General features: G+C 56.4%; 3 protein-coding genes across 4 annotated transcripts in view; 2 read left to right on the top strand and 1 right to left on the bottom strand.

The window, feature by feature from the left end:
- Window positions 1-9,688, top strand: part of SHMT1 (serine hydroxymethyltransferase 1) — a 24,350-nt gene extending 14,662 nt beyond the window's left edge. For both annotated transcript variants that reach the window (XM_028089536.2, XM_028089537.2), the window contains exons 6-12: window positions 1,688-1,769; window positions 2,271-2,483; window positions 3,884-4,000; window positions 5,419-5,541; window positions 7,352-7,468; window positions 7,980-8,090; window positions 8,648-9,688. In XM_028089536.2, the coding sequence (XP_027945337.1) occupies window positions 1,688-1,769; window positions 2,271-2,483; window positions 3,884-4,000; window positions 5,419-5,541; window positions 7,352-7,468; window positions 7,980-8,090; window positions 8,648-8,820 (936 nt within the window). In that variant the 3' untranslated portion in view covers window positions 8,821-9,688. The remainder of the gene's footprint in view (window positions 1-1,687; window positions 1,770-2,270; window positions 2,484-3,883; window positions 4,001-5,418; window positions 5,542-7,351; window positions 7,469-7,979; window positions 8,091-8,647) is intronic.
- SMCR8 (SMCR8-C9orf72 complex subunit) lies at window positions 9,501-23,352 on the bottom strand. The gene is made up of 2 exons (XM_028089534.2): window positions 20,311-23,352; window positions 9,501-14,800 (listed from the first exon to the last, which is right to left on the bottom strand). The coding sequence occupies exons 1-2, from the start codon at window positions 22,665-22,667 to the stop codon at window positions 14,347-14,349; spliced, it is 2,811 nt and encodes a 936-aa protein (XP_027945335.1). The 5' UTR covers window positions 22,668-23,352; the 3' UTR covers window positions 9,501-14,346.
- Window positions 23,208-23,875, top strand: part of TOP3A (DNA topoisomerase III alpha) — a 27,258-nt gene continuing 26,590 nt past the window's right edge. The window contains exon 1 of the mRNA XM_028089533.2: window positions 23,208-23,843. Within this exon, the coding sequence (XP_027945334.1) occupies window positions 23,664-23,843 (180 nt within the window). The 5' untranslated portion in view covers window positions 23,208-23,663. The remainder of the gene's footprint in view (window positions 23,844-23,875) is intronic.

The raw sequence follows: 23,875 nt of genomic DNA, 5'->3' as shown, positions 1-23,875 counted from the left end.
TCGTGTTGAATTGGAAAGGGGTGGCCACCAGACCCGAGCCTTGCCCCCGGGGGGCAGGGGCTCCTCCCACCACCTCCTCCCCGGAGAGCTCCTGTGCCCCACACCCCTAAAATCTTTCCCTTTTTTACTTCCGCTTGGCACAAATGCTTTAGGAATCTTTAATACACTTTAACACAACTTTAATACACTGATTTTACTAAGACACGTGTTGCCAAAAAGGGGGAAAAATTGTTTGACGTTTCACATGTAGATGGATCCACAGTGTATCTGGAATCGATTTCTGTGGGGGGCGGTGAGGTGGGCATCCAGGTGACATTTTTCCATGTGGACATCCAGTGGACCTAGTGCCACGTACTGGAGGAACAGCCTTTCCCTGCGGTGTCACGGTTGTCCTCGATCAGGTGACCCTCTGTCCCTAGGGGTCCCATTTCTGGGCTCTCTTCTGTTCTTGTCCTTCCACAAACATGCTAGCTTAATCAGTGTAGCTCTTTGTGTTTTTAAATTTCTCTCAATAATGTTTTGTGTGGGGCGCCTGGGTGGCTGAGTCGGTTAAGCGTCTGACTCTTGATTTCGGCTCAGGTCACCATCTCAGGGTCGTGAGATCAGGCCCCGCATGGGGCTCTGCGCTCAGCAGGGAGTCTGCTTCTCTCTCTTTCTCTCTCCCCCTGCCCCGCCCCGCCCCTCCCCTCCCCTTATTCACGCACTCTGTCTCTAAAATAAATAAATCTTTTATTTTTTTTTTTTAAAGATTTTATTTATTTATTTGACAGAGAGAGAGACCGCAAGAGCAGGAACACAAGCAGGGGGAGTGGGAGAGGGAGAAGCAGGCTCCCCGCGGAGCAGGGAGCCCGATGCGGGACTCGATCCCAGGACCCTGGGATCATGACCTGAGCCGAAGGCAGATGCTTAATGACTGAGCCACCCAGGCGCCCAAATAAATAAATCTTTGAAAAAAAAAGTTTTGTGTGGAGGTCTTGTATATCTTTGGTTGGATATTTTATGGCTTTTGAAACTAATGTAACATTATTATTAACATTTCACTTCCTATTTTTTGCTGCTTATCTGCATGAATGTAGCAGATTTTGGGTTTTGACCCTGCATCCAGTGACCTTGCTAAATTCAGTTACTAATCTAATAGCTTGCCACCAGAGACTTGGATTTTCCGGGTACACTGTCATGGTGTCTGTGAGTAATGTCAGCTTTTTACGTCTTCTGATCCTGTGTCTTTATTTCTTTTTCTGGCCTCTTTGTACTTGGACTAGAAGAGCTGTTAGCAGCAGCTTGTCTCTTTCCCAAAGGTAACGGCGTCTCAGCACCCGCATTGCGTGGTGCATGTTTGTTGTTCCTGTTTCATTCCCGATGGCTGTTTGGGTCCTTGTCTTTCCTGGGAGAGCCCTGGGGCAGGGGATGACTTTTCCTCTGGGGACCCCTCAGGGCATCCTGCCTCCGTGAGCGATGCTTGGTTGTCCACACCACTAGTGCAGGCCAAATACACTGGCACCCATCTTGCCCTCAAGTCGTGCCCTGGGACAGCCTTCCTGCATTCGCGGTGGAGGGGAGCGAACAGGTTTCGGGCAGGTACAGAAAGTCATCTTACCTTGATAGCTAGCGCAGGGTCGGGCGGGAGGGCAGGCCCAGCGTGGTGGAGGACGCCGCCCGAGCCTGCTGTCTCCGTGACATCCCACAGGTGAACCCAGACACTGGCTACATCAACTACGACCAACTGGAGGAAAATGCCCGCCTCTTCCACCCGAAGCTGATTATCGCAGGTGATGAGCCGGGGGTAAAGGAACCGCCTTTGTTAGCAGCTCCCATTCCTGTTACAAAATGAGGACGTGGACATGTCCCCCAGCTCACTGCTAGTCTCTGCCTTGAAAGGCTGGCCTTCTGGGGTCTCAGGATATTCTTTCCTTTCAGGACAAATAACTGTTTGCCACCGTTAGTACTAGGCGGAGTAAGATCTGAGGCTGTTCTCAGAGAAGCATCTAGAAATGTTAACCCCTAATTGGTGGAGTTGATAATAGTTAGGGGCCGTCCCAACCACCGTGAAGAGGCACCTGACCTGAAGAGGCAGGTCAGAGTGGTTGCCTTTGGCACCAAGGTGTTTTGGGGGGGTAGTTTTCATTTCCGTTCTCAGGGATGTTGGAGGGAGAAATTTCCAAGCTGTCGAATATGCCTATCCGGGGGCCGCTTTGCAGGTTTGCACTTCCCGCGACTCTCAGCTGGCTATGGGTATCTCTGACTTGACTGTGTCACCTCTGCCATCTTAGGAACCAGCTGCTACTCCCGAAACCTGGACTACGCTCGACTGAGGAAGATCGCGGATGACAACGGGGCGTATCTCATGGCCGACATGGCGCACATCAGCGGGCTGGTGGCGGCTGGCGTGGTGCCCTCCCCCTTTGAGCACTGCCACGTGGTGTCCACCACCACCCACAAAACCCTGAGAGGCTGCCGAGCCGGCATGATCTTCTACAGGAGAGGTGCGCTTTCCAGGGTGTGGGGGTACTGGCGGGGTGCTGGCGTTGGCCTTTCTCCTCTGGGGTTCATGTTCCGTTTGGGGAGCTGGGAAAAACCGGGTCCCTTGATGTGTCCCTGCAAGAGCTACTTACGAGGGGGCAATGGCAGGCTGCTGAAGAGATCTGGAAAAAAGCTTTGAGCACAGCTCTTGCCTCACTCCTTGGGTGTCCGGGTCTTGGGAAAGGAGGAAGGGTATTGTGCCGTGGGTCACCTAGTCCTCCCTACAAGAGCTGAATGGAGGTGCGTGGCTGGCCAGGGGCTACCAGAGGCCTCACGGTGCAGCCTTACTTTGGTGAACTTACTCTGGCCCAGCATGCCTCTCGAAGAGGATGATTCACAGTAATCAAACCATAAGACACTGATGTATAAACCATAGTTACCAGTGTAGTCGTTTTAGTGAGGATTCTCTATTGAATGCCTGCAACCCACACGTCCAAGCACTCCCTTTATTTTGGGATCCCCACACCTGGGAAAGTCAGATGCAATGATCAGATCATTCAGCCCATGGTGAGACCAGATGCACGCCCACCCACAGAGAAACCGGCCCTCTTGGCAACTGGGTCTCTCTCCCCTGCAGTCTCGTTGTCGGGCCCCCTGGCCAGGGCTGGACACACCCACATGCCCACGAGCCTTCTCAGTGCCCTGTTGTCCCTGAGGACCTTGTTCAGTTGTATCGACAGTCCTGAGGCAGGTGGCCATTGCCACCTGCCTGGGAAATGTCCACGGAGTGCTGCTGTGTGGCTAGACTGAGCTACTCCTGCATTGGCCACGTCCATGCTGTGTGATCCTGGGCTAGTTGTGCAGCCTCTCTGTGCCTCATTTCCACGCCTCCGGAGCAGGAATCGTTATAAAAGCACCCGTCCCTTCAGACTAGTGTTGGGAGCATTCATTCATTCACGTAAAGTGCCTCGAGCAGTTCCTCGCTCACAAGGAGCTCTGTAGAGACATTAGTTACTACAACGGATTATTAACCTTTTTTTCAGAAAGGAATCCTAGTCGTCATTAGAGCCTTATTATATAATTAATATATATCATTATACAAATGAGTCTTCTCTCCTTCAAAGTAATCATCTTGGAAGACTGCTGTCTTGGACAGGTCTTTGAGGAAATATGCCCAAGGCATAGTCTTTGTTACAGTCTCGGCGGAGGGAAATTATTATGCTTTGATTTCATCTATGAAAGGGTGGTCTGCCCCTGCTCTGCAAGCAGGGGGCTCCGGGCCTCCGCAGTGTGATGGACCAGGTCTCCTCCCCCAGGACTAGAGGCCAGGCTTGTGCTTAGCGCCCTGGAGCCAGTCTGGGTTAGAGAAAACAGAGGGGACCGCCTGGCTGATGTTCCCATTCTACCGTTTTCCTTCATCCAGGAGTGTGCAGCGTGGATCCCAAGACGGGCAAAGAGACTCTGTACAACCTGGAGTCGCTTATCAACTCGGCCGTGTTCCCAGGCCTGCAGGGCGGCCCCCACAACCACGCCATTGCTGGTAAGACGTCACCAGAGCCAACCCCGAGGCCTCGGGTGGCGCTTGGGGGGGGGGCACCCTCATCCATGGCCACCCCTTCGCTCCTCGGTGGCGCCTAATGCCCATCTCACCCGTCCACCAAATGGGTGGCAGGGCCTGCCCGCTGGGGAGAAACCAGAGTGAGATCTCTGTCCGGGAGGTGCTAACCAGGAAGAAGAGGGAAACTGGTAACTGGTGTCAGGCGGGGGCGGGGGGCGGGGGGGAGCGATGACCACTCCGCTTCAGGGAAGGAATTCAACAATTAGGAGGCGACACAGCGGGGGGGGGGGGGGGGGTGAGCGGTTAGCATCCAAACCCTGAGGAGACAAGTCGCCTCGTCCTGACATCCTGCCCCTCGCGCCGCTGAGATCACCCAGCAGGCTGCCAGTGACTTACTCCTTCTCTGTACAAATGGCTTAGGAGATGTGATGACCTCAGAGTCGTTCCAGAGGCTTCTGTGGAACAAAGCGGTTTGGTAGAGGAGCCCAGGACGAAGGCATACGGCCTCCATCCAGAGACGCGCTGGTGTTTCTAAGGAGGGGAGGGAGGGGGCGGGTTTCCACGGGCAGTTTTCCCAGTCCCCCCTTTACACCTCCAGACTCCAAGTCTGCGGTTCCTTCAACCCCTGGGTGATGGGATCACTCGCTCTCCAGCCACTCTGGGCCTTTTCCAGTCACTTCCACCAACACCGACGAGCAGCTTCGGTGCCCGCACGTAGGCAATGCCTACTTTGCTTTCTCCTTCACTTTCTGTGCTCCCTTCAGTGGCCCTTGGGATTGAGTGAGGGACGGGAGGAGTCTGGACGCACAGGTCAAACAGGCCTGCACCTCTCTCCTGGCCTCTGGTCGGAGAGATTTGTACAATTTGGCACCAGAGCGGAAGCGTTTCGGGGCAGCTGTGTGTCCACACACTGAGCCTAAAAAGGACCGTAAAATCCATCTTGCGGGAGAATAGCTTCCCTGTGATAACGATGTTAGCACGAAACTCCCAAGCTCCTCAAAAAGGAGAGGTCTGTAGGGTTAGCCAGGTAATTGTAGGGTTAAAAATAGATCTCATTTGGGGCGCCTGGGTGGCTCAGGCGTTAAGCATCTGCCTTCAGCTCAGGTCATGATCCCAGGGTCCTGGGATCGAGCCCCGCATTGGGCTCCCTGCCCGGCGGGAAGCCTGCTTCTCCCTCTCCCACTCCCCCTGCTTGTGTTCCCTCTCTAGCTATCTCTGTCAAATAAATAAAATCTTTTAAAAAAAAATAGATCTCATTTGGGGCGAGAAGTATAATCCACCCTCTCTCGGGTGGCAGTGAAACGCAGGGAGGCCTGCGTGGAAACAAGGGGCATTCTGTGACTCCTGGTCGGCCGGCTGGTCCCGTCCTGCCTTCCTGACCCTTTCTCTCCTCCCGCCAGGGGTCGCTGTGGCCCTGAAGCAAGCGATGACTCCGGAATTCAGACTTTACCAGCGCCAGGTGGTGGCCAACTGCCGGGTTCTGGCTGAGACCCTGATGGAGCTGGGCTACAAAGTGGTGACAGGTACCAACCAAATCCCCGGGGAGGCACCCCTGCTCCTTGGGGTGGCATTGAGGCCGGGCCCTGGGCCCTGCGGCTGCAGCCGTGGGCTGAGTCTCACTGGCGCAGGAGACCACGGGTCCTCCGGAGAGCTTTGTGGAAGGCGGACCCAAGGCCCGGGGAGTGTGCCGTGTCCATGTGTGCTTTAATACAAAAGATGGTGCTGAGTAAGCTCCCGGGGGGGTGGGCTTTTCAGGCGAGGGCCCGCTCAGGGGTGCCGTCCGCTTGCGTCCCTGCGGGCTCGCACAGTTAGGACGGCAGCTTTCTGGCAGACTTTGTGATCTTGAAGGACAGCGTCGTTCTTCTGCTCTCAAGGCTGCCGTCTATGCTGCCAGTGGGGTGGTCTAGGGAGAGGCGTCCTGGTATTCCGCAGACTCGGGTGCCCACTCCCTGCCCGCCGCCCTTTTCAGGGACCTCAGGCCCCTGGCTGAGGAGTGGGCTCCCCACCAAACTTGGTGAGCAGCAGAGCTGGGACAAAAACTGGCTCCTCTGCAGTCCTGGGGAGCACTTTTCTCTGGTTCCCTCCACTTCCTTTCTTCCCTTTCTCCTTCGTCCTGCGCATCTGTCAGTAAGAAAGCCCTGGAAACCTCGGTGGGGACTGTGACTTTCAAGGTCCCTTGGGTCACTCGTTGTCAAACTTGGATGTGCACACAATCCCCCAGGCAACCCTGTTAAGTGCAGGTCTGACTCGGCAGGTCTGGGTTGGGGTCTGCATTCCAGCTGGCCCCCAGGTGACGCGGGCGTGGGAACCGCACTTGGCATTGGGAGGAGTTAGACCAGACTCCCTCTGGCTGCAGATAGCACATGGCAGCCCGGCGCTGCCCAAGGCCTCACGGGAGTCTCAGGAGAGAAGCCTCCACCTCCCTGAGCTCCCAGGCCTGCCCGCACCCCTGGTTCACTCTGCTCTGAGGGCACAGCGCAGATGGCGGAAGCAGAGAATGGTGACCGTAAGGCGGCGTCTGTGATAACCTGCTTCGTGCGTGGTACGGGCGGAGCGCTGCAGACGGCACCGTACTGAAACTTCACAACAGCCTTGTGAATTATTGCTCTTTTTAAATTTTTATTATTTTTTTAAGGATTTTATTCATTTACGCGAGAGAGGGAGAGAGTGTGCACAATTCAGGGGCGTGGGCAGAGGAAGAGGCAGAAACAGACTCCCCGCTGAGCAGGGAGCCCTATGCGGGGCTCGATCCCAGGACCCTGAGATCACGACCTGAGCCGAAGGCAGACGCTTAACCGACTGAGCCACCCAGGCCTCCCGTTACCCTCGTTTCTTAAGAAGGAAGAGAGGAGGGGCGCCTGGGTGGCTCAGTTGGTTAGGCCACTGCCTTCGACTCAGGTCACGATCCTGGAGTCCCTGGATCGAGTCGCGCATCGGGCTCCCTGCTTGGCAGGGAGTCTGCTTCTCCCTCTGACCCTCTTCCCTCTCGTGCTTTCTCTCTCTCAGATAAATAAATAAAAAATCTTAAAAAAAAATAAAAGAATTATTTTTTTTAAGATTTTTATTTATCTGAGAGAGAATGAGAGAGAGAAAGCACGAGGGGGGGGAGGGTCAGAGGGAGAAGCAGACTCCCTGCCAAGCAGGGAGCCCGATGCGCGACTCGATCCAGGGACTCCAGGATCGTGACCTGAGTCGAAGGCAGTCGCTTTAACCAACTGAGCCACCCAGGCGCCCAAATAAAATATTTCTTAAGAAAAAGAAGGAAGAGAGGACTCCGTCACTTGGCATGGAATCAAGTTTCTCTATTCCTACATGTTCAACTTGGTTTTCCAGGTGGTTCTGACAACCATTTGATCCTCGTGGATCTCCGTTCCAAAGGCACGGACGGTGGAAGGGCTGAGAAGGTTCTAGAAGCCTGTTCTATTGCCTGTAATAAGAACACCTGTCCAGGTAAGAATCCTTTTGGCCAAAGTTCTAGCTGATGGTAGTTGGGCTCTGGGGACAGACCTGAAGGGATTCTGGAGAGGTATATACATGGGGGCAAAATCGTGGCTCTCTCCCAGCCTGCTCCTTCCGACATAGCTCTAACCCTGCCAGGGGCAGAGAGGGAGGGACTGAGGCGGGCTGCTCGCAGGTGCCATGGGCATTTGGATAAGGGAAGCAGGGGCCTCTGGAATAGGCTGGCTTTCTCGGGGTTGTAAGAATGTGGGAGATGCGTCTAACACAGATGCTAGCCTCGCTTTGTGGAGGAGCAACCCCCTTCCTGTTTCAATACAGTGGCCCAGAGGGGCTGCTGTCTCCCTGGGCCTTTGTTCCTGCCTCTGGCATTTCAGTCAGCAGCACTCTGCTTCCTAGAAAGAGCCACCATCCAAGTCCACTTCTTTTGGCCAAGAGTCTTGAACGCACAGCGGTCAGTGGTGAGTTGGGGGCGGCCGAGGGACAGAGCCTGTTTGTCTCAAAGGTGACAAAAGCGCGCTGCGGCCCAGCGGACTGCGTCTGGGGACTCCAGCCCTGACATCCCGAGGACTTTTGGAAAAAGAGTTCCAGAAAGTAGCCCAGTTTATTCACAGAGGTAAGGACAAGGTTTGGAAGTCGGCCACTCTGAACTGTGGATGGAGTTTCTGATTGGGACCGAGCAGTTGAGACCCAGCCGCTGAAGGACTTTCCATGTCCAGGTGGAGTGCGGGGGGACAAGAGAGAGAAGTCACCTTAGCAAACCATCTAGTCTGTGAGAGGTCGGTAAACTCATCCTGCCCCAGGAAGGGGGCACACAGGAATCATTTCTGAGGTCCACTTTGACACCTGCGGCTGTCATGTCCCCACTGCTGGGCGCACACTGACAGCCGAGGCTCGGGTGTGTCTCTGGGCCCCACTGAGCCGCAGCACGGCACAGTTCTAGAAGCCTGTTCTATTGCCTGTGATAAGACCACCTGTCCAGGTTAAGAATCCTCACTGCTCTTTCCTTCCGTACCTCTCCCGTGTCACATTTCTTTTGGCCAAAGTTCTAGCTGAGGGTAGTTGGGCTCTGGGGACAGACATGAGGAGATTCTGGAGGGGTACATACATGGGGGCAAAATCATGGCTCTCTCACGGCCCACAGAGGACTCATTTCGTCTCTTGCCGGCACAGGGATAGAACTGACTCTGCAGATTCAGAATGACGTTGGGGCCAGGGCCACCCTGAAGGAGTTCAGAGAGAAACTGGCAGGGGACGAGAAGCACCAAAGGGCCGTCCGGGCTCTCAGGGAGGAGGTGGAGAGCTTCGCATCTCTCTTCCCTCTGCCTGGCCTGCCTGACTTCTAGAGGAACCCGCACCTGCCCGGGAACCACTTGCTCAAGGACCCAGTGCCCTTCTGAGAAGAGACGAGCGGCCCCACGCAGTACCCGGCTGTGTCAACGTCTCTGTGCCCTCTGAGGGGTATTCTTTTGGGACTTTGCTCAAATTACCTCCTTCACGAATCAAAATTTGTTTTTAAGACCCACTGTTAGTAATTTAGTAATTCTGGGACAAGTTATCAGGGGGTTCACATGTGACCCTTTCTCTCAGCTGTATAAACAGTTCTTCTGGAAAAATGAAATACTTAGACTGGCTTCAGGGCAGACGACTGGAAAGACCCCGGTAGGTGTACTCGCCCTTCTCTGAGTTCCTGGGCTTCCCCCACACTCTGAGATAGACAACCACCCGAGTTCGGAGCTGCCACCAGCTGCCCCTTCTTAATACCTTGTTACGCGGAGGGCTGCCAAAGGAGGACTGACTTAGGGCTGTCACAACTGAGGAGGGAAATTTTGAAGCTTCTGGTGAGTTCTATACAAGGTGCCGTGGGCTTTCTCCACAGCAGCTTAGGACATCATAGGAATGACCTCCGTCACCCCCCCCATCCCTGGGGAGTGCCAGGTCCCATCAGGGGTGAGAACCAGTGGGGGGGGGGGGTCCTGCCCTGTGCCAGATAACCAACTCCCTCCTGTAATCAGGAAACCAAATGTCACCTTCCCAGAGAAACTTTATTTTTCACAAAGCTGAAGTGCGAAACATAGATGACCGTTTTTAATAATAAGCACAATCAAATTTTTAACCACAGAATGTCTACAAGAATTATAGCTTTAAAAAATACAACCAATTTTTATATTTCAAAAATATCTGAACTCAAATAAATTAATTTCTTAAAAAGTACACTTCTCATACTATTTGTTTGGCATTTACTCTGGTTAAACTCTGGTGCAGCCACACCCAGGAGGTGCTGTCGCGCATGCATCCGAGGTGCGGACGCTGTGACGCGCGCAGCTCACGTGGTGGGAGGACTTGGCGTTCACACGAGTGGACAGAGGAACATGCAGTAATAAAATAGCTTTCCAAAAATAACAGATACAAATTCATCACAGACTATGCTTTTCACTGCAGCCTTAAAAGGCATTTTTTTTTTTTTCAACCCAACCTGTATAGCCAGCCAGCATTGGGCAGTCGGTGGGCGAGGCACCCCATGGTCCTGCCTGGAGGGTGCCCCTGGGGCCTGGGGTCCAGCACATTCTTGGCATTCACTCCAGCATGGGTGGGGACGGGCTGCTGCAGACTCCATGGGCCGTGGGTGACACACCAGTCCCCACATCTCTGCCTTATCTTTGGGAGCCGTGATGCTGCCAAGCCGGTCTTAAGTTCAGGGGCTCGGCTCCTCCCCCAACTGAAAGACAAAAGGCCATCTCCAAGGCCCCCCCCAACCCCCCCATGTGGCCTCCATTTTGGAACTGAACAATTAATCCCACGAAGCTGGGGATCCCTAGCAGCAGCTTAATTCATCGCAAAGTGCTCGGGCCGCCGCCCCCCTCCCCCACCCCCTCTTCCCCATGGCCGTAACCAAACCTTAACAGGTAAGACCAGATTAGGTCAGGGCTCACAGCTTTCTCCTTTGAGGGCTCAGGGACACTTGGTGTGTGCTCAGACCTTTTCAGCTGGGACTGGTTGTCTTTCCAGCCAGAAGTAGAAACTTGATGCTTTCTCTTTTTTGCAGTCTGTTAATACCGTATCTCTGAAAGATTCCAGTTTTGTCACTTTCTATCACAGTATTGGGGAAAAGCCAGAGAGCTGGCTGGTTGGCTTCAGAGCACAAACCAAGGCACTTTCTTCTGAGCTTCTGAGCTTTTAAGGAGATGGGAAGCAAAACCGGATTGCTGGCTTGGGAGATCAGTTCCTGTGAAGGTGGTTCATACTCGCCGATGGGTTCCCCAGCAGCTGAGTGTTACCAGCTGGGCAGCAGCATGAGATGCTGACCTGCCTTGCAACACCAGGTCCGGGGAGGTGGGGGCACACGTCCGGCACTGGTGGAAGTGGGTGGTCGGTGTGCAGGCAAGTTCTTTAAGGCTGCCCTCAGCCTCCAGAAACACGTTGCTAAACTGTAGCTACCCTGGCACTTGGGGTACAATCTGTTGGCCTCCCTAGGATTTGAACTGGGCTGTGTTGTTTGTTGGAGGTGGAAACCTACAATCCCTTGAATATAGCAACAAAGAAGTTAAAAGCTAGATGGGAAATGACAGGGGGCCTATCACGGTCCATTTCCAAATTCTGGTGCCATTCATCCTGTAACTTCAGCCACTGCAGTAAATCATGGACAAGTCACCAATTCTAAAATCTGAAGATTCCACCAGGGAAGCAAGATCCCTAGGGAAATGGGGAGGTGTGAGGCAGCAGCCCAGGTCGGAGCACCCCGAGGGCCGCGGTGCTACAAAGGCTTTGACTCCTCTCACACAGAGCTTCTGGAAATCACTACCGCCGGACTGCTAGCCTGATCAGCCTGCTCTCAACCTGGACCTGCTTGAAAAAGGGGTAGTTGGAGGCGGGGAAGCGGTAATGGGTTGGAACTAAAGTTGAAATAAACCCCAGAGAGACACTTTTGGTACCTGGGCCTTCAAAGTGAGTTCAGGACTGACAAAGTAAGAGGCACGGATGTCCTCTATTTTCTGTGAAGTGTTTTAAAAACGTTTTATTTGAGACAAACCTCAAATGAAAATTCCTAAAGAGCTCAGTCCCACTGCATAGGGCTCCCCACACCTTAAGATTTACAGATGTGGGACTTCTAGTGGGTTCCAGTTCTCCAAAGTGGAAGGGATCTGGGAAGGGCAGCTCCACTGTCTCAAGTGCCTGCCCAAAGTGGCTCCGTCCCAGGACCACTTTGAAATCCCCCTGGAAAGAAACACTTGGCATCCAGCAACCCTCTGAAACTGCCACAATGGAAAGTTAGACTTTAACCAAAATTTCCAACCTGGAGTCTACCTACTGGTCCATGAAACCATGAAAGGACGACTCAAGGGAGACACGCCTTCCTCACTTGCTCTTTCTGAGGCCGGCCCCAGGATGGGACATACCTGTTCTGTTCACACCCGCCTGATCCCTTGCCTCAGAATCCTGGGGCCTCCAGAACCATCCCTGAGACAGAGCTTCCACAGAGCAAACCCCCTCCAAAGTGACATCTACTTCACACCATGGTAGCGATGGCTTTAGCTTCTAGAAGGCCCCATATGCCTGACCTCCTGCCTTGATCAGTTTCCCAGGTGACGGTACGGTTAAACTGTATAGAGTCCACAATGGTGTGAAACAGGAATGAAAAGCAACGGTGGTGCCGATGATCACTTTCAGTCTTGTCATCCGGACCCCAGAGACCTCTCCCGCCTTGGAGATAAAATGCTGTAAGGTCACGTCCCTGGGGGCGTAAGCAGAGAGCAGCGAGCCACCCAGTTAGCAAAGCGGCATCTTGAACACGAGGGACACTGGAGGCAGCAACAAGGGGGGCAGCCCATGGAGAGAAACAGGCTTTCTACGCAGCCCTCCCCACGTGCAAACACACACTTCGCATCTCGAAGCTGCCAAGCCATTCCTGGCGACTCTTCTGTGTGTGAACATATGCAATGGGCACAGGTACAAAGAAAACCCGTGGGATGTAGACAGACCATCTGCCTCAGTAGGTTCTTTCTCAGTCACAGCCTCAGAAGCAAAATCACACACCCTCTGCCAGGGCCGTGGGCCCTGACCAGAAGCCAATGGCCAGGGGCTGACGGGCCGCACCCCCGTGCGTGAAGAGGAGCCGGGCCAGGAAAGGGCCGCAGGAGTGACGTGACACCAACGCCCCTCGGGGTCCTGCCTCCCCTACATGGCCTCCACGGTGCGCCACAGAGCCGACAGGTGGGCAGGTCTCGACAGCGAGACCCCAACTAGAGAACACGGCGCCCAGAGATGCGCACGTGCATGCTCAGGAGCAACCGCACTGTGGCTGGTCCGGCGGCACAACTGTCTCAGGACACGTTAAAAAGCAGTCATACTAAGAGTTCTCCCTACTTGGAAGAAAAAAGCAGCCATAAAAAAGAAAAAAAAAAGTATAAAAATTTCAAGGTTGCAAGAAACCCTCCTTGTACAAACCAATGGCAACTGTAAGGAGCGTCAGGGAGGTCACGGCGGGTGAAGCAGGGGTTGTCTCCTTCCCCGAAGGGAGGACTCACATGGGGCTGGGAGTGAGCTGCTGTGAGGTGAGTGGACCTGGGGTTACCTGCATGGGGCAGGAGTGAGCACTGGTGAGGTAACCATATTTGGGGGGCCTGCGTGGGGCGGGAGTGGACAGCGGTGAGGTGCATGTATTTGAGGGCACGGCGTGGGGGCAGGACTGAGCAAGGGTGAGGCCCACGTGGGGCAGATCCATGAAGACAGCCACATAAGGAGGCTTTCCTCCTTCCCGGAGGAGACCCTGGCCCTGGGTTCTCGCCAGCTGGGCTGCCCCCCCAGACCACGCAGCTGAGCAGAACCCCGCTGTCGCCGTGCCCACGAGACCCTGCAAGAGGTAGTGAAGTGGTTGCAAAGGTTTGCTGCGGGTGGAGGACTGGGGCGGGGGGGTGACCTCTGCCGAGTCCCAGCATGTCTGCAGACCTTCCCCAAGAGCACAGTGTACACTCAATGCCGCCAGAAAGGCCGGTGGGCTACGCCCCGGAGGCCTGCTGGCCCCTCATCCCTTGCACCGTGCTGATGGCCTCATGGCCCAGAGGCCCCGCCTGTCTCCTGGGCCCTCCAGCTGCCAGAGTGGTTCTCACTCACGAGCAGGGACGAGCGCCCGACTCGAGCCAATCCTGCTGCCCCAGGAGGAGCAGCTGCAAAGTCCACCCACAGGCACTTCCGTGCCTAGTGAGGAAGCCAGGACCCAGACAGGGTGCTGCTCGCTCTCCCTGCAGGCCTGGGGCCCAGAAGGTTCCATGTCTGCCACCACCCAGCGGAAGCAGAGATGCCTCCCTCCACCTCACTCATTTGGGGGGCCTCCTCGGGGATGACGGGCTCGAAGGGGCCCGAGTGAAGGACCCCAGCTGGGATCTGAATGAGGCAATGGACGTTCTGTCGTCCTGTTTCCCACTAGACCGTTCCAGTGAACGCGGTGCTTCCCTTGATCTCGCCGCCCAAGTGTATGGGAGCTGACCGTGCCAGCACGCCCCTCCCGTCCGGGCTTCACCTTTCTGCCCCTCATCCCGCCGCATCGAGAGAGTGCTGGCTCTCTCCCGGCCTGCCTCCCAGGGCTCAGGAAGCAGCCAAGCGGCCCCCTCCCAACCCCAGGGGCCACTCCTCGCCTGGCAGAGCGGCCTGTCACTGTCCTTACTGACGCCGGTGAAGAGCCAGGTGCCCGCCTCTGCCCGAGTCCACCTCCCAGACCGCCGGACGCCACCCAGGAACCAGGGCTGCCACCTTGCGTTCCCTCCCCCGATGACACCAGAAGTCTCAACAGCTCAGAGGACCGCTTGCTCACGCCAACCCCTCCCCTCCCCGTACCCTGAGTCATAGGTCTCGGTCACAGTGGCTGGGGCGGGACCTCAGATCTTGTACAAGAAGCTGGGGACGTAGTCGAACCTGAGTGTGGGGTGGCTGGTCCCGGGAGCCTCCTGCGTGTAGTGCAGCTTCAGCAGCTCGGCCAGGTACTGGACCACCTTCACATCTTCGTTCACCAGGCCCAGGTTCAGCTTCAGGAAGCTCGCCTGGCGGCTGGCAACCACTTCCTCGGTCTCCTTGTCGTGGGCGGGCAGGTGCAGGTGGTGGCAGAAGGCGTAGAGGAAGGCCTTGGAGCAGAGCTGGGTGAGCATGCTCTGGACGTGCAGATAGTAGGTGCTGCCCCGCTTGATCTGAGTGCGGTGGTCGGCCAGCCGGGGCACCAGGGTGCCTCTGTAGAGGGGGCAGCGGAGGGCTTTGTTGTCCAGGTCCAGGACGCTGGTGTAGCGGCTGTAGCGGCTCAGGGCGTGGAGGGTGCCGGCGCCGGCAGGGGACGCCACTCTGAAACACACAGGCCAACGTCAGGGGGAAAGGCTTGCGGCTGGGCCTCCCGGCTCCGGGGCCGGCTCCCGCCAGCCAACGCCCACTGGCTCTTTCTGGGCAGCAAATCTGATCATGATGCTCTTCAAAGGGCTCCTCACCCCCCTCGGGACCAAGTTCAAGTGCCTGGGCGTGGCCCACAGGCCCCGCGTGACCCAGTCCCCGCCTGTTACTTTCACAATGACTTCCTTGCAGCCATGCCACGCTTTCGGTAGGGCCTCAGAATCACGGGCCTGAATGCTCCACCCGGAACACCCTTCCCTTCCATTTGTACTTGCTTCTATACCAACTCAAACCTTACCTGGCCACCTGTGATTCCCTCCTTTGCTTCTCTACTCTTTTGCTTTGTGACCTCGGCCAAGTTCCCTAAGCCTTCTGAGCCCCATCTGTACGACAGAGATAACCGGTCCTGCCTCACACGGTCACTGCAGAGACAAAACTGGTCGTGTTTAGGACAGCGCCTGGCCCTCAGTCTCATCAGCCTGGCACCGAGCAGGGTGGTGCCGGCCACCTATCCCCCGTCTCTCCCACCGCACGGAGCTTCTGCGGGCCCGGGACTAGCTGATTTGGCCTCCTGGCCCACTGCCCGCTATGGCGCCCACGGAGCAGAGGCAAGCAGAGGGCTTGCTCAACGAGGGAAGGGGTCAGGGTGACCCGCCCTAGGAAGCAGCTCTTTAAAACCCTCTAGCATCAGTCTTCCCAGAGCAGCCAGAGTCTGCCAGCCTTGCAGTCTGGCAAAGGTCTAGCTGACCAGAGATTTCACGGACTGACCCACGTCTGGATTTGAGAGCTTGCGTTAGGCCTCAGGTTATTTTGTACAGAGGACTGACAGGCACTTGGGGGACTAAGGCAATCTCGTTATATTTTTTCCTTCCTGGGTGGTGTCACGTCCTTGTACAGTTAGTAGCACCTACTATACACCAGGCGGTGACCTGGGGGCGGAAGAAGGGAGTGAGGCATGAGCCTGGTCAGCCGGGAAGAAAAGACATGCACACAGGACCTGGAGTGAAAGGGGGAGGCTGGGCCAGGAAGGTTCTGGAGGAACAGCCTCGGAGCTGGACCTTACAACAAAGGTGGGCTTCGAGAACCTGGGACTACACAAGAGCAGGGTCGCAGAGATGAGAAAACAGCCACATTGGCCGTGCGTCCCGAAGACCATGAGGCAAGCAGTGGGCTGTGGCCCCCATCACGTGGGCGACGAGGAAGCAGGACGTATAGGCGGCTCACTGGCTTCTCGGGGACACGGGCCTCCTCAGTCACACTACCAATGTGCTCAGGCAGTTCCCGAGGCACCCTTGCCCCGCAACCCCCACCCCAGGAGGGGCCCAGTCCGTAAGCCAAAGGCCTCCTCGAGCTGGGCACATCCAGCCCCCCGAGGTTCTGCACGGCAGCGAAGCCAGGCCTCACCCCGTCCTCCTGCTGCTCCATTCTAGCCACTGGTCGTGCTGAACACCTTGCCTCAGGCCCGGCCATTCCCGGGGAGCTCTGGCATCCCACACCTACCCCCACCCACAGAGCACTGCTTTTTCAGAAGATGCTGCTCCGTCTGACTCTTCCTCCATGTGTTTCCCCACAGCGCTCCTCACCAGGGGCCGAGGCAACATGGAAAGAGGTGAGCCCACACCTCTGGTCCTCGGCGGCACTGAGAGCCCCACGCTTCACCTCCCACACCTGTCTTAGATTCCTTACGGTCCGTCCCAACGCCGGGGGTAGGCTCTGGGCGGGCATGAACATGGAGGCCCAGAGAGGGGCCGTGGCTCACACAAGGTCCGCCAGCTACAAAGTGGTTGAGCCGGGACTCGACCGAGGCCTCTGACCGCCTCCCCCCCCCCCCCCCCCGCAACTAGCACTTCTTCCCGTCGGTACTGAGCTCTGTCCGGGGCCTGTTCCTGCGACTTGGTAGCAATACACTGATCCTTCATTTTGATTTAAAATAATAGGAAACCAACGTGATTATCTGCCCATCTCGTACCCACAAGTGATGGAGCCAACTCACGAGCATCTCCAGGCAGGAGGCCTACTTTAGGGAGAAAAAACATCAAGGGCTAATGAAACTGGCAGTTGTGGGGGTGAGAGTCAGTTCATCATCTCAGCTGGTTTTAGCTGGAGTCGAAGTACCTGACTGGGGAGAGACTCTCCTGGGTCACAGTTCTCGGATTCCAGATTAACCCAGCACACGGGCTCAACCCCCTCTAGAGCGGAGCTCCCCCGGGGCAAGAAAGTTCACGGCCACACAAAGGCCCCTCTTCTACTACTACTCTTTAATGCTGATCCTCAGATGGGCCTCCTCTGGCCTCCCAGTTTCAACACTGGCGCTGCCTGCTGGGCTGACTCACCGCCGATACCCACAGCTCTGAGCACTTCAAAGGGCAAGCACAGCAAAGGGCGTTACGTTCTTTCCAGATGTGACCCTTTCCTGCAGCTCCACACAGGGAGCCCCAGAAGCCCTCTCACAGGCGTGTGCAACAAGCCTTGTTGAATCAATGAGAGAGAGGAGAGGCTTGGTCCAAATCCACACGGCTGATAGGGGAAGCATCAGGACCTGAGGTCACAGCACCCACAGCGCCCCTCTCTACCCACCCCAGGCCACGACTCCACGGCTTTTCATCTCAAGACACGTTCAGATGGTGTCTGCTGCTCACCTCCCAGGATTTCCTTGGGAGAGCTGTGGCAAATCCAGTCCCCACTGCAGTGACACGGCCCCTAGGGAAAAAGGCCTCCAACCCCCACCACTGTATCTCACACCAGAGTAGGACCTCTGGAGGCAGACCTGGCTAATACCCAACATCCGTGCACGCCCAGAAGGTTTGAGAACATGAGCAACAGGAGACACTTCCCCACTCGGGGCTGTTTGCAACGCTCTCGTCTGTCGCTTCTGATGGGCCTCTCGGCTTCACAGAGGGATGCTTAAAGGCTCCAAAGCCGGGCTGGTGAGGGCCACACTCAGCGTCTACTGCCTCGGCCTGCCTCCCTTGACTCTGCACGCATCCCCGCTAGGTTAGCAGAGACGCACTCACACTGATCAGGCACAGACCAGATGCAATGGGCCTTTCCACACCCGCTCTCACGAGACAGGTCTTGGCAACTCCATCTGCAGATGCGAACAGCCTCAGAGGTCAGGCTGACAGTGTGGTGACAGAGCTGGGACCGGCGTGAAGGACCGGCCTTTGAAGACCGTGCTTGCCCTGTCACAGGGACGCACCACGGCTGACTCGCCTTATGATTCTGGCAGTGGGCCGAGTGGCTAGCACTTCATAGTCCTCTATAAATATTCGGCAAACGATCATTCAGTGATCCAACCCTCTCATTTTCCTAGGAGGGAACAAAGCCTCGAGAGGAGGAGTGACGTGCTCAGGTGCCCACGGTGGATGAATACTGGTAGGGCCAGCCAGGGACTCAGACCACCTCACACCTCCTCCACCTCAGGGAGCCCGCCCACCAGCTACCCTCTCCTGCAGCCACAGACTTCATGAACTGATCACAGCAGGCTGCCCAAGGCAGCCCCGCCCAGGCCTCAGAATCCTCAACGCAGCCCTCCAGCCACGTACCCAACGGCACAGAGCTGGCGTAAGAGATGAACTTCTTCTGCCATCCTGGCACATTCTAAGGAGGGAATTTTGGGGAAAGCCCTCTGGGAAGGGCAAGACTGTCCTGAGCCAGGTCCTGGATAAGCCAGCTGACAACAGACCCATGTGCGTTTTACATTCTCCATCTCTGGGGGAGGAAAAGGGAAAAAGGTCAAGGGTTGGAGCGAGGGGAGTGACTCGGAGAAGAGGTATGTGTCTGCAAGGGGCACGGACCCATTCTTCCACCAAGATCCGGGGCAAAAGCAATCCCTGAAAAGCCCTTGCCTTGCTGGGACAGACGGGTTACACCCGAGCACAGAGCTGGCATCAGCAGAGGGACCGGATCCCGGGAGGAAGGACAAAGTCCGCAAGGGCGCCCCGTGCAGCCTCTCACTCCCGAGCCTGGTTCTGCACCCATAAGCGAGGACCCCGCTCGGTGGTCTCCTGTGCGGCCCGGGGAAGGGGCTGGTCCAGGGGTCTGGGCCACGTCACACCAAGTCCCCATGTCATCACTCTTCCCCCACACTGGCAAGCTCGCCCTCCTGGTGCCTCCAGCGAAAGACCCCAAGCCTTCCCCAGGTGCCCCTCTCCCTCGCTTCCCACCCGTCACTCAGTCGCCCCCCCTTTGTTTTCTTAGAACGCGCGACGCACCCGCTGTTGGCACTCTCCTCTCTGGCACCTGTCTCCCCTCCTCAGCTGTGAATTCTTCCAGGGCAGTGGCCTTGCCCAGGTACCTGCAGACGGCACCCCAGCACCCCACCAGCATGGCCAGTGAGCCGAGGCAGGCCGTGGAGGTGCCGCTTGCTTATTAAATGCCACCACCACAACCCCGGGGAAAGCTTTTTTATCCTTTTAATTTACTGTTTAGTTTGAACACGCAGCAAGGGTCAGAGCGAGGGCCGGGTGGCTTCTGCAAGAGGGGCAAACGCCAGGCAACTCGGGTGGCAGGGACCTCACTGATACTAGGGACCGATGCAAAAGGAGAGTCGGAAAATTGGAACAAACAGTTCCTGATTGCAGTGTTCTCTCTTCCCGTGCAGCACGGGAAGCACAGACTGGCTGTGTCAGCACCTCTGTTTTACAGATGTGCCAAGTGGGGTGCAGAGAAGGAAACGTGGAAACTGAACACCGTGCATACCCCGAGGGAAAGAGACCCTTGGGCCCAACAACTTGCCAAGCAGTATCTGGAAAAAAGAAAAGGAGTCTACTGCAACACAAGTATTGTGGGAAAATGAGATAGAAAGCAATCAAACAGAGAAAAGAGGAATTGGCTCTTCTGTCTCCTTATGAACACACACTTCTAGGGAAAAAAAAAAAAAAGACAGCCTCCTAAGGCAAATAGGACAGTGGAGTGAAAGCCACCGGCGCCCCCTGATGTCCCTGTCACCAGTGATGGCTGCCACCTTCTGAGACAACCACGGCCCTTTCTCAGAAGCCAATGTCTCTTCAGTCCTTTACACCATAGTGTGAATTTGAGAATCAGCGAGAACCTGAGATCTCCAAGTTCGGCTGTTCCCCAAACCCTGCTGGACACCAGATAAACTCCAGGTCTCACCCCAGACCAAGTGAACCAGAATCTCTGGGGGGTGGGACCCGGAAGTCCATGATCTAAAAAAACTCTCCTAAATAATTCTGACACGGCAGATCGCAGACCAGGGTTGGCAACCACCACCTCGGAACGGCAACCCCTCATGCAAGGAACGAGGAAACAGAAGGCCAGAGAAAGGAAATGATCTGCCAAAAGTTACAGAGTAAGCTGGTTAGTGTTGAGGGCCCAGTGTGGAAGCCAGGTCGCCCAATTCCGGGCCCACCTCGCGACCCTGTGCACCTCCCCCAGAGAAATGTACGTCTGAAGCCTCGTCTCTAACGGGACAGGGCCCTTCCCCACCGCGGGTAACCAGTTACCTCTGCAGGCCAATAAGCTTCCACTTCTGAAAATCCATGATATGCAAAGGAGAGGAGACCCAGTGCTTCACCGGCTTGGCGAAACGGCTGTGGCTGGGGACAAAGATGGACAGCGCTGTCACCAGCTTTCTCACTATGGCCTCATCCTCCCCTAGGACGACAAGTGTCCTCCCGCTGAGCAAGGAGTAGATGGCCGGGTGGGCAAAGGGGTACTGACGGATGAATTTTAAGGCGTTCTGGCCAGCCCTCTTTTTATGCCTCTCGGAAGAGGGGCCGGTGGGGTGAGCAGAAGAGGGAGTCCTGTCCGAGCTGGTGGAGGCTACACTGCTCATGTTGCTGGTAGTGTCTGAGCAGTTGTCCAGGCTGGTCTTACTGGCATCCCGGCTCGCCAGCAGGCGGTTCGGATCCAGCTCATCAGCAGGGAAGCCTTCGGAACTGTTGTCTCGGGAAGGGCTGGCATTTTCCACGGCAAAGTCCACGCGGAACCCCTGGTCCTTCTGCATACAGCGCTGCGGAGGGATGCTCACTACTCCGTCCTGCTCCGAGGGGGTGTGGGCTGGAGTGGAGAGGGGCACCCGCAGACTGTCACTCTCCTTCCCAATGCAGCAGGAGGAGTCTATTTGTGACAGGGGATTTTCTAAGCTGCCCTCCTCTGCTTCACCCAGCTCCGGCGGGCTGACGCTTGCCTGGAAGTGGATGGCTCCCTCACTATCATCTGCATACGATTCTTCTTCGTTAATGGCACTTGGGTAGCTGGCCTTAAAATCGTCAGGGATGAGGGCCTCCGAGGGGCAGGTGCTGAGGACTTCAATACTGTCCTCGCTGATGGTCCTGTGGCTGACCGCTTTGCTCCGGACCACCTGGGGGCTCAATGGCACCGTGAGGCTGGTCTGGCTGTCAGACTTAGGCAGCACAGGGGTGGACTTCTCCGTGCCCAGAACCTCGATGCTTTCGCCACTGCTGATGCTCCCTTTCATATCCGTATCCAGGAAATCCAAGTTTTCCTGGGGGTCAAAACTGCTCACTTCTGTCACCTCCGCTTCCCTGTACTCATCTCCAAGTTCCTGCTCCATCTTGATCGGCACGGACTCCACACTGGACTTGTAGGAACCAACGCTAATTAACACTTGAGGAATCGGACATTCTTCCAGAGACCTAGAAGGCGGCCTGCCGGGAACGGGCCTAGGGGGTGCGCTCTCTTCTTTCTCTGCCACCCTGTCATCGACCTCCGCAAAATCTTCAAAGAGGAAGTTTGTTATATGCTGTTGTTTTAGAAGTGCTCTGTCAATCTGGCTGGTCAGGAGGTAGCACAGGTCTCCTCTGAACATGTGCTCTATGTGGCTGAGCTGAGCCAAGGTCTGGGTGAAATACTCAGTGTCACAGAGCTCTTCCAGGGTCTTCAACTTCTTGTCAAAACACTTGGTGGACTTTGCTTTGATGAGTTTTGGGGTATAAGCAGGTCTGCAGGTGTAAAGGTCTGGGTCAGCAGACTCATCAGGGTTAGAGGTAGTGGCTGCCTGGCTGGCCTGATCCTGGGTGTGCTCCGTCTCCCCAGAACACAAAGGAGACCCCTTCAACTTCCGATGAGGGTACGAGCGGATCTGCTTCAGCAGGTCTTGATGTTCAATGATAGACTTCTCCACACTAGCCAATTCATTGGCTTTCTCAATTGCCTGAGATGAGTAAAAGCCTTTGTCATTGGCCTTCTTCTGGATCTCCGTTTCCGTGTGCAGCACTGTCCTGGTGTAATCCAAGTCTTTCAGTTTTTTTTCAAGTTCTCCCGCAAATGCTTTCCTGTTGCCTGTCTTCAGGCACTCGGAAGCTTTGGAAAATTCAGCTGAGAGCTCCTGAAACTGCTGCATGATTTTGTGCTGGTCCGCTGAGATATAAGCCATGCAAAAGGGCCTCACAAAGCCCCGGGCCTCCAGGTCGTACAGGGTAAGGTGGTGCACATACGCAAAGGCTCCCTCCTTGGAGTCTCCCAGCACCACCTTGGAGTCCTCCACAAAGTTCAGCTTGGGGTAGGCAGAACCAGGGGGATGGCCCACAAAGGAGGCCTGGTAATCCACAGACATGATCCGCAAGGAGAAGTAATTGAGATCGAAAGTACCAAAAACTTTGGTGTCATTGGGGATGGTCAGCAAGGGTTGGGGTCCCACCTGCTCGGAGAACTCGGAAATAAGGATGAAGTCCCGCGAGAACTTGGCCCCGGACAGTTTGGACCATGGGTTGGCTCCCTGGCTGGCGAAGGGGAAGAGTGGCACCGAGTACTCCTCGGGCAAGGCGGGCTCATTGTAAGGCTCCTCCTCGTACTCCTCCTCTTTGGTGAAGGCCACCACGTCAGGGGCGCTGATCATATTTTTAGATATACGGAGAGAACATTGAGAGGAAGGGAGAAAGAATGAGGGGGTAATCAACGCAGGGAAGCAAGGCCTCAGGAAGAGGAAGCAAAGTCCCTGCGGCCTTCTTTGCGCCCTCAGGGGTACTAGGCTGCCCCTCACACTGTCGAAGACTGGAACTCCCACAGTCCCCTCAGAGGTATAGCTCCTCCAGAGCCCTCAGAAGCCCATGGACTCCGCAGGTCCAGGAGACCCGGCAGGCCGGTTGCCCTCCTCTTCCTCCTCCTCCTCCTCCTCCTCCGGCGAGAGCGTCCGGCGCAGGACACCTGCAGCGAGGTCACCGGCACTCCCCCGAACCCACCGCGACAGCAACAGCCGAGCCCTGAACGGGTGCCTAACGCGGGGCGACGGGCCGCCGCAGGGGCCAGTCAAGCGTTGCCGCCCCCACGGCCCGAGGACAGAAACCGTCGCGGCTCCGCGGACGCCACAACCCGGGGCCAGCTACCGCGGCGCCGCCATCTTGGTGTCACATGACTCGTGGGGTCTGAGCCGCGTGACCCGGAAGCGTCCGCATAGACTTCCGAGCGGGACAGAAAAATTGCGAGCTAGCGACGGGTTTGGGCAGAACTGCCCGGCGGCCTCTCCCAAGGACGAATCGACTACAAACCGCTGTCGGGAAGCGAAGGAAGTGGGGCGGAGGAGCGGAAATGTGCTAGGGGTCCAGGAGCGCGGGGCCGTCTGGGAGTTGTAGTTCGCGGTCCTGTGGCGCTCGCGCGGGGCGGATGTAGCCCGAGAAGGCGGGCGGAAGCGGAACGCTTGCGGTGCGGGATTCCCGGCAGAGGCAGCGGGTGCAAAGCCCCGCGGGGCTGAGGGGAGGTGACGGGCCGCGGGAGGTGGCGCTGGCGGCTCCCGGAGGCCCCAGTTCCCCTAGGACGGGGGCCAGGTGGACCTCACCTCTGGCTTCTCCAGCATGCGTGGGCACCCGGGGGGCGGCTGCGGGCGCGGGGCCTAGGGATGATCTTCCCGGTCGCCCGCTGCGCGCTCCGCTGGCTGAAACGGCCGGGAGCCCGGACCCTGTCCCGCGCTGCCATGGAGGTGGCCTTCCGAGGCGTGCGGAAAATTCTCTGTGTGGCCGAGAAAAACGACGCGGCCAAGGGGATCGCCGACCTGCTGTCCAACGGTCGCATGAGGCGGGTAAGGAGGCGTATTTCCGATCAGCTGTGCGG

This window comes from Eumetopias jubatus, unplaced genomic scaffold (genome assembly GCF_037043125.1).
Source record: "Eumetopias jubatus isolate StellerSeaLion01/CBP00866 unplaced genomic scaffold, mEumJub1_p1.0 scaffold_10, whole genome shotgun sequence".
Taxonomy (NCBI): Eukaryota; Metazoa; Chordata; class Mammalia; order Carnivora; family Otariidae; genus Eumetopias; species Eumetopias jubatus.
Note: the sequence above shows the minus strand (reverse complement) of the source record. Positions and strands in the feature narration are given on the sequence as shown.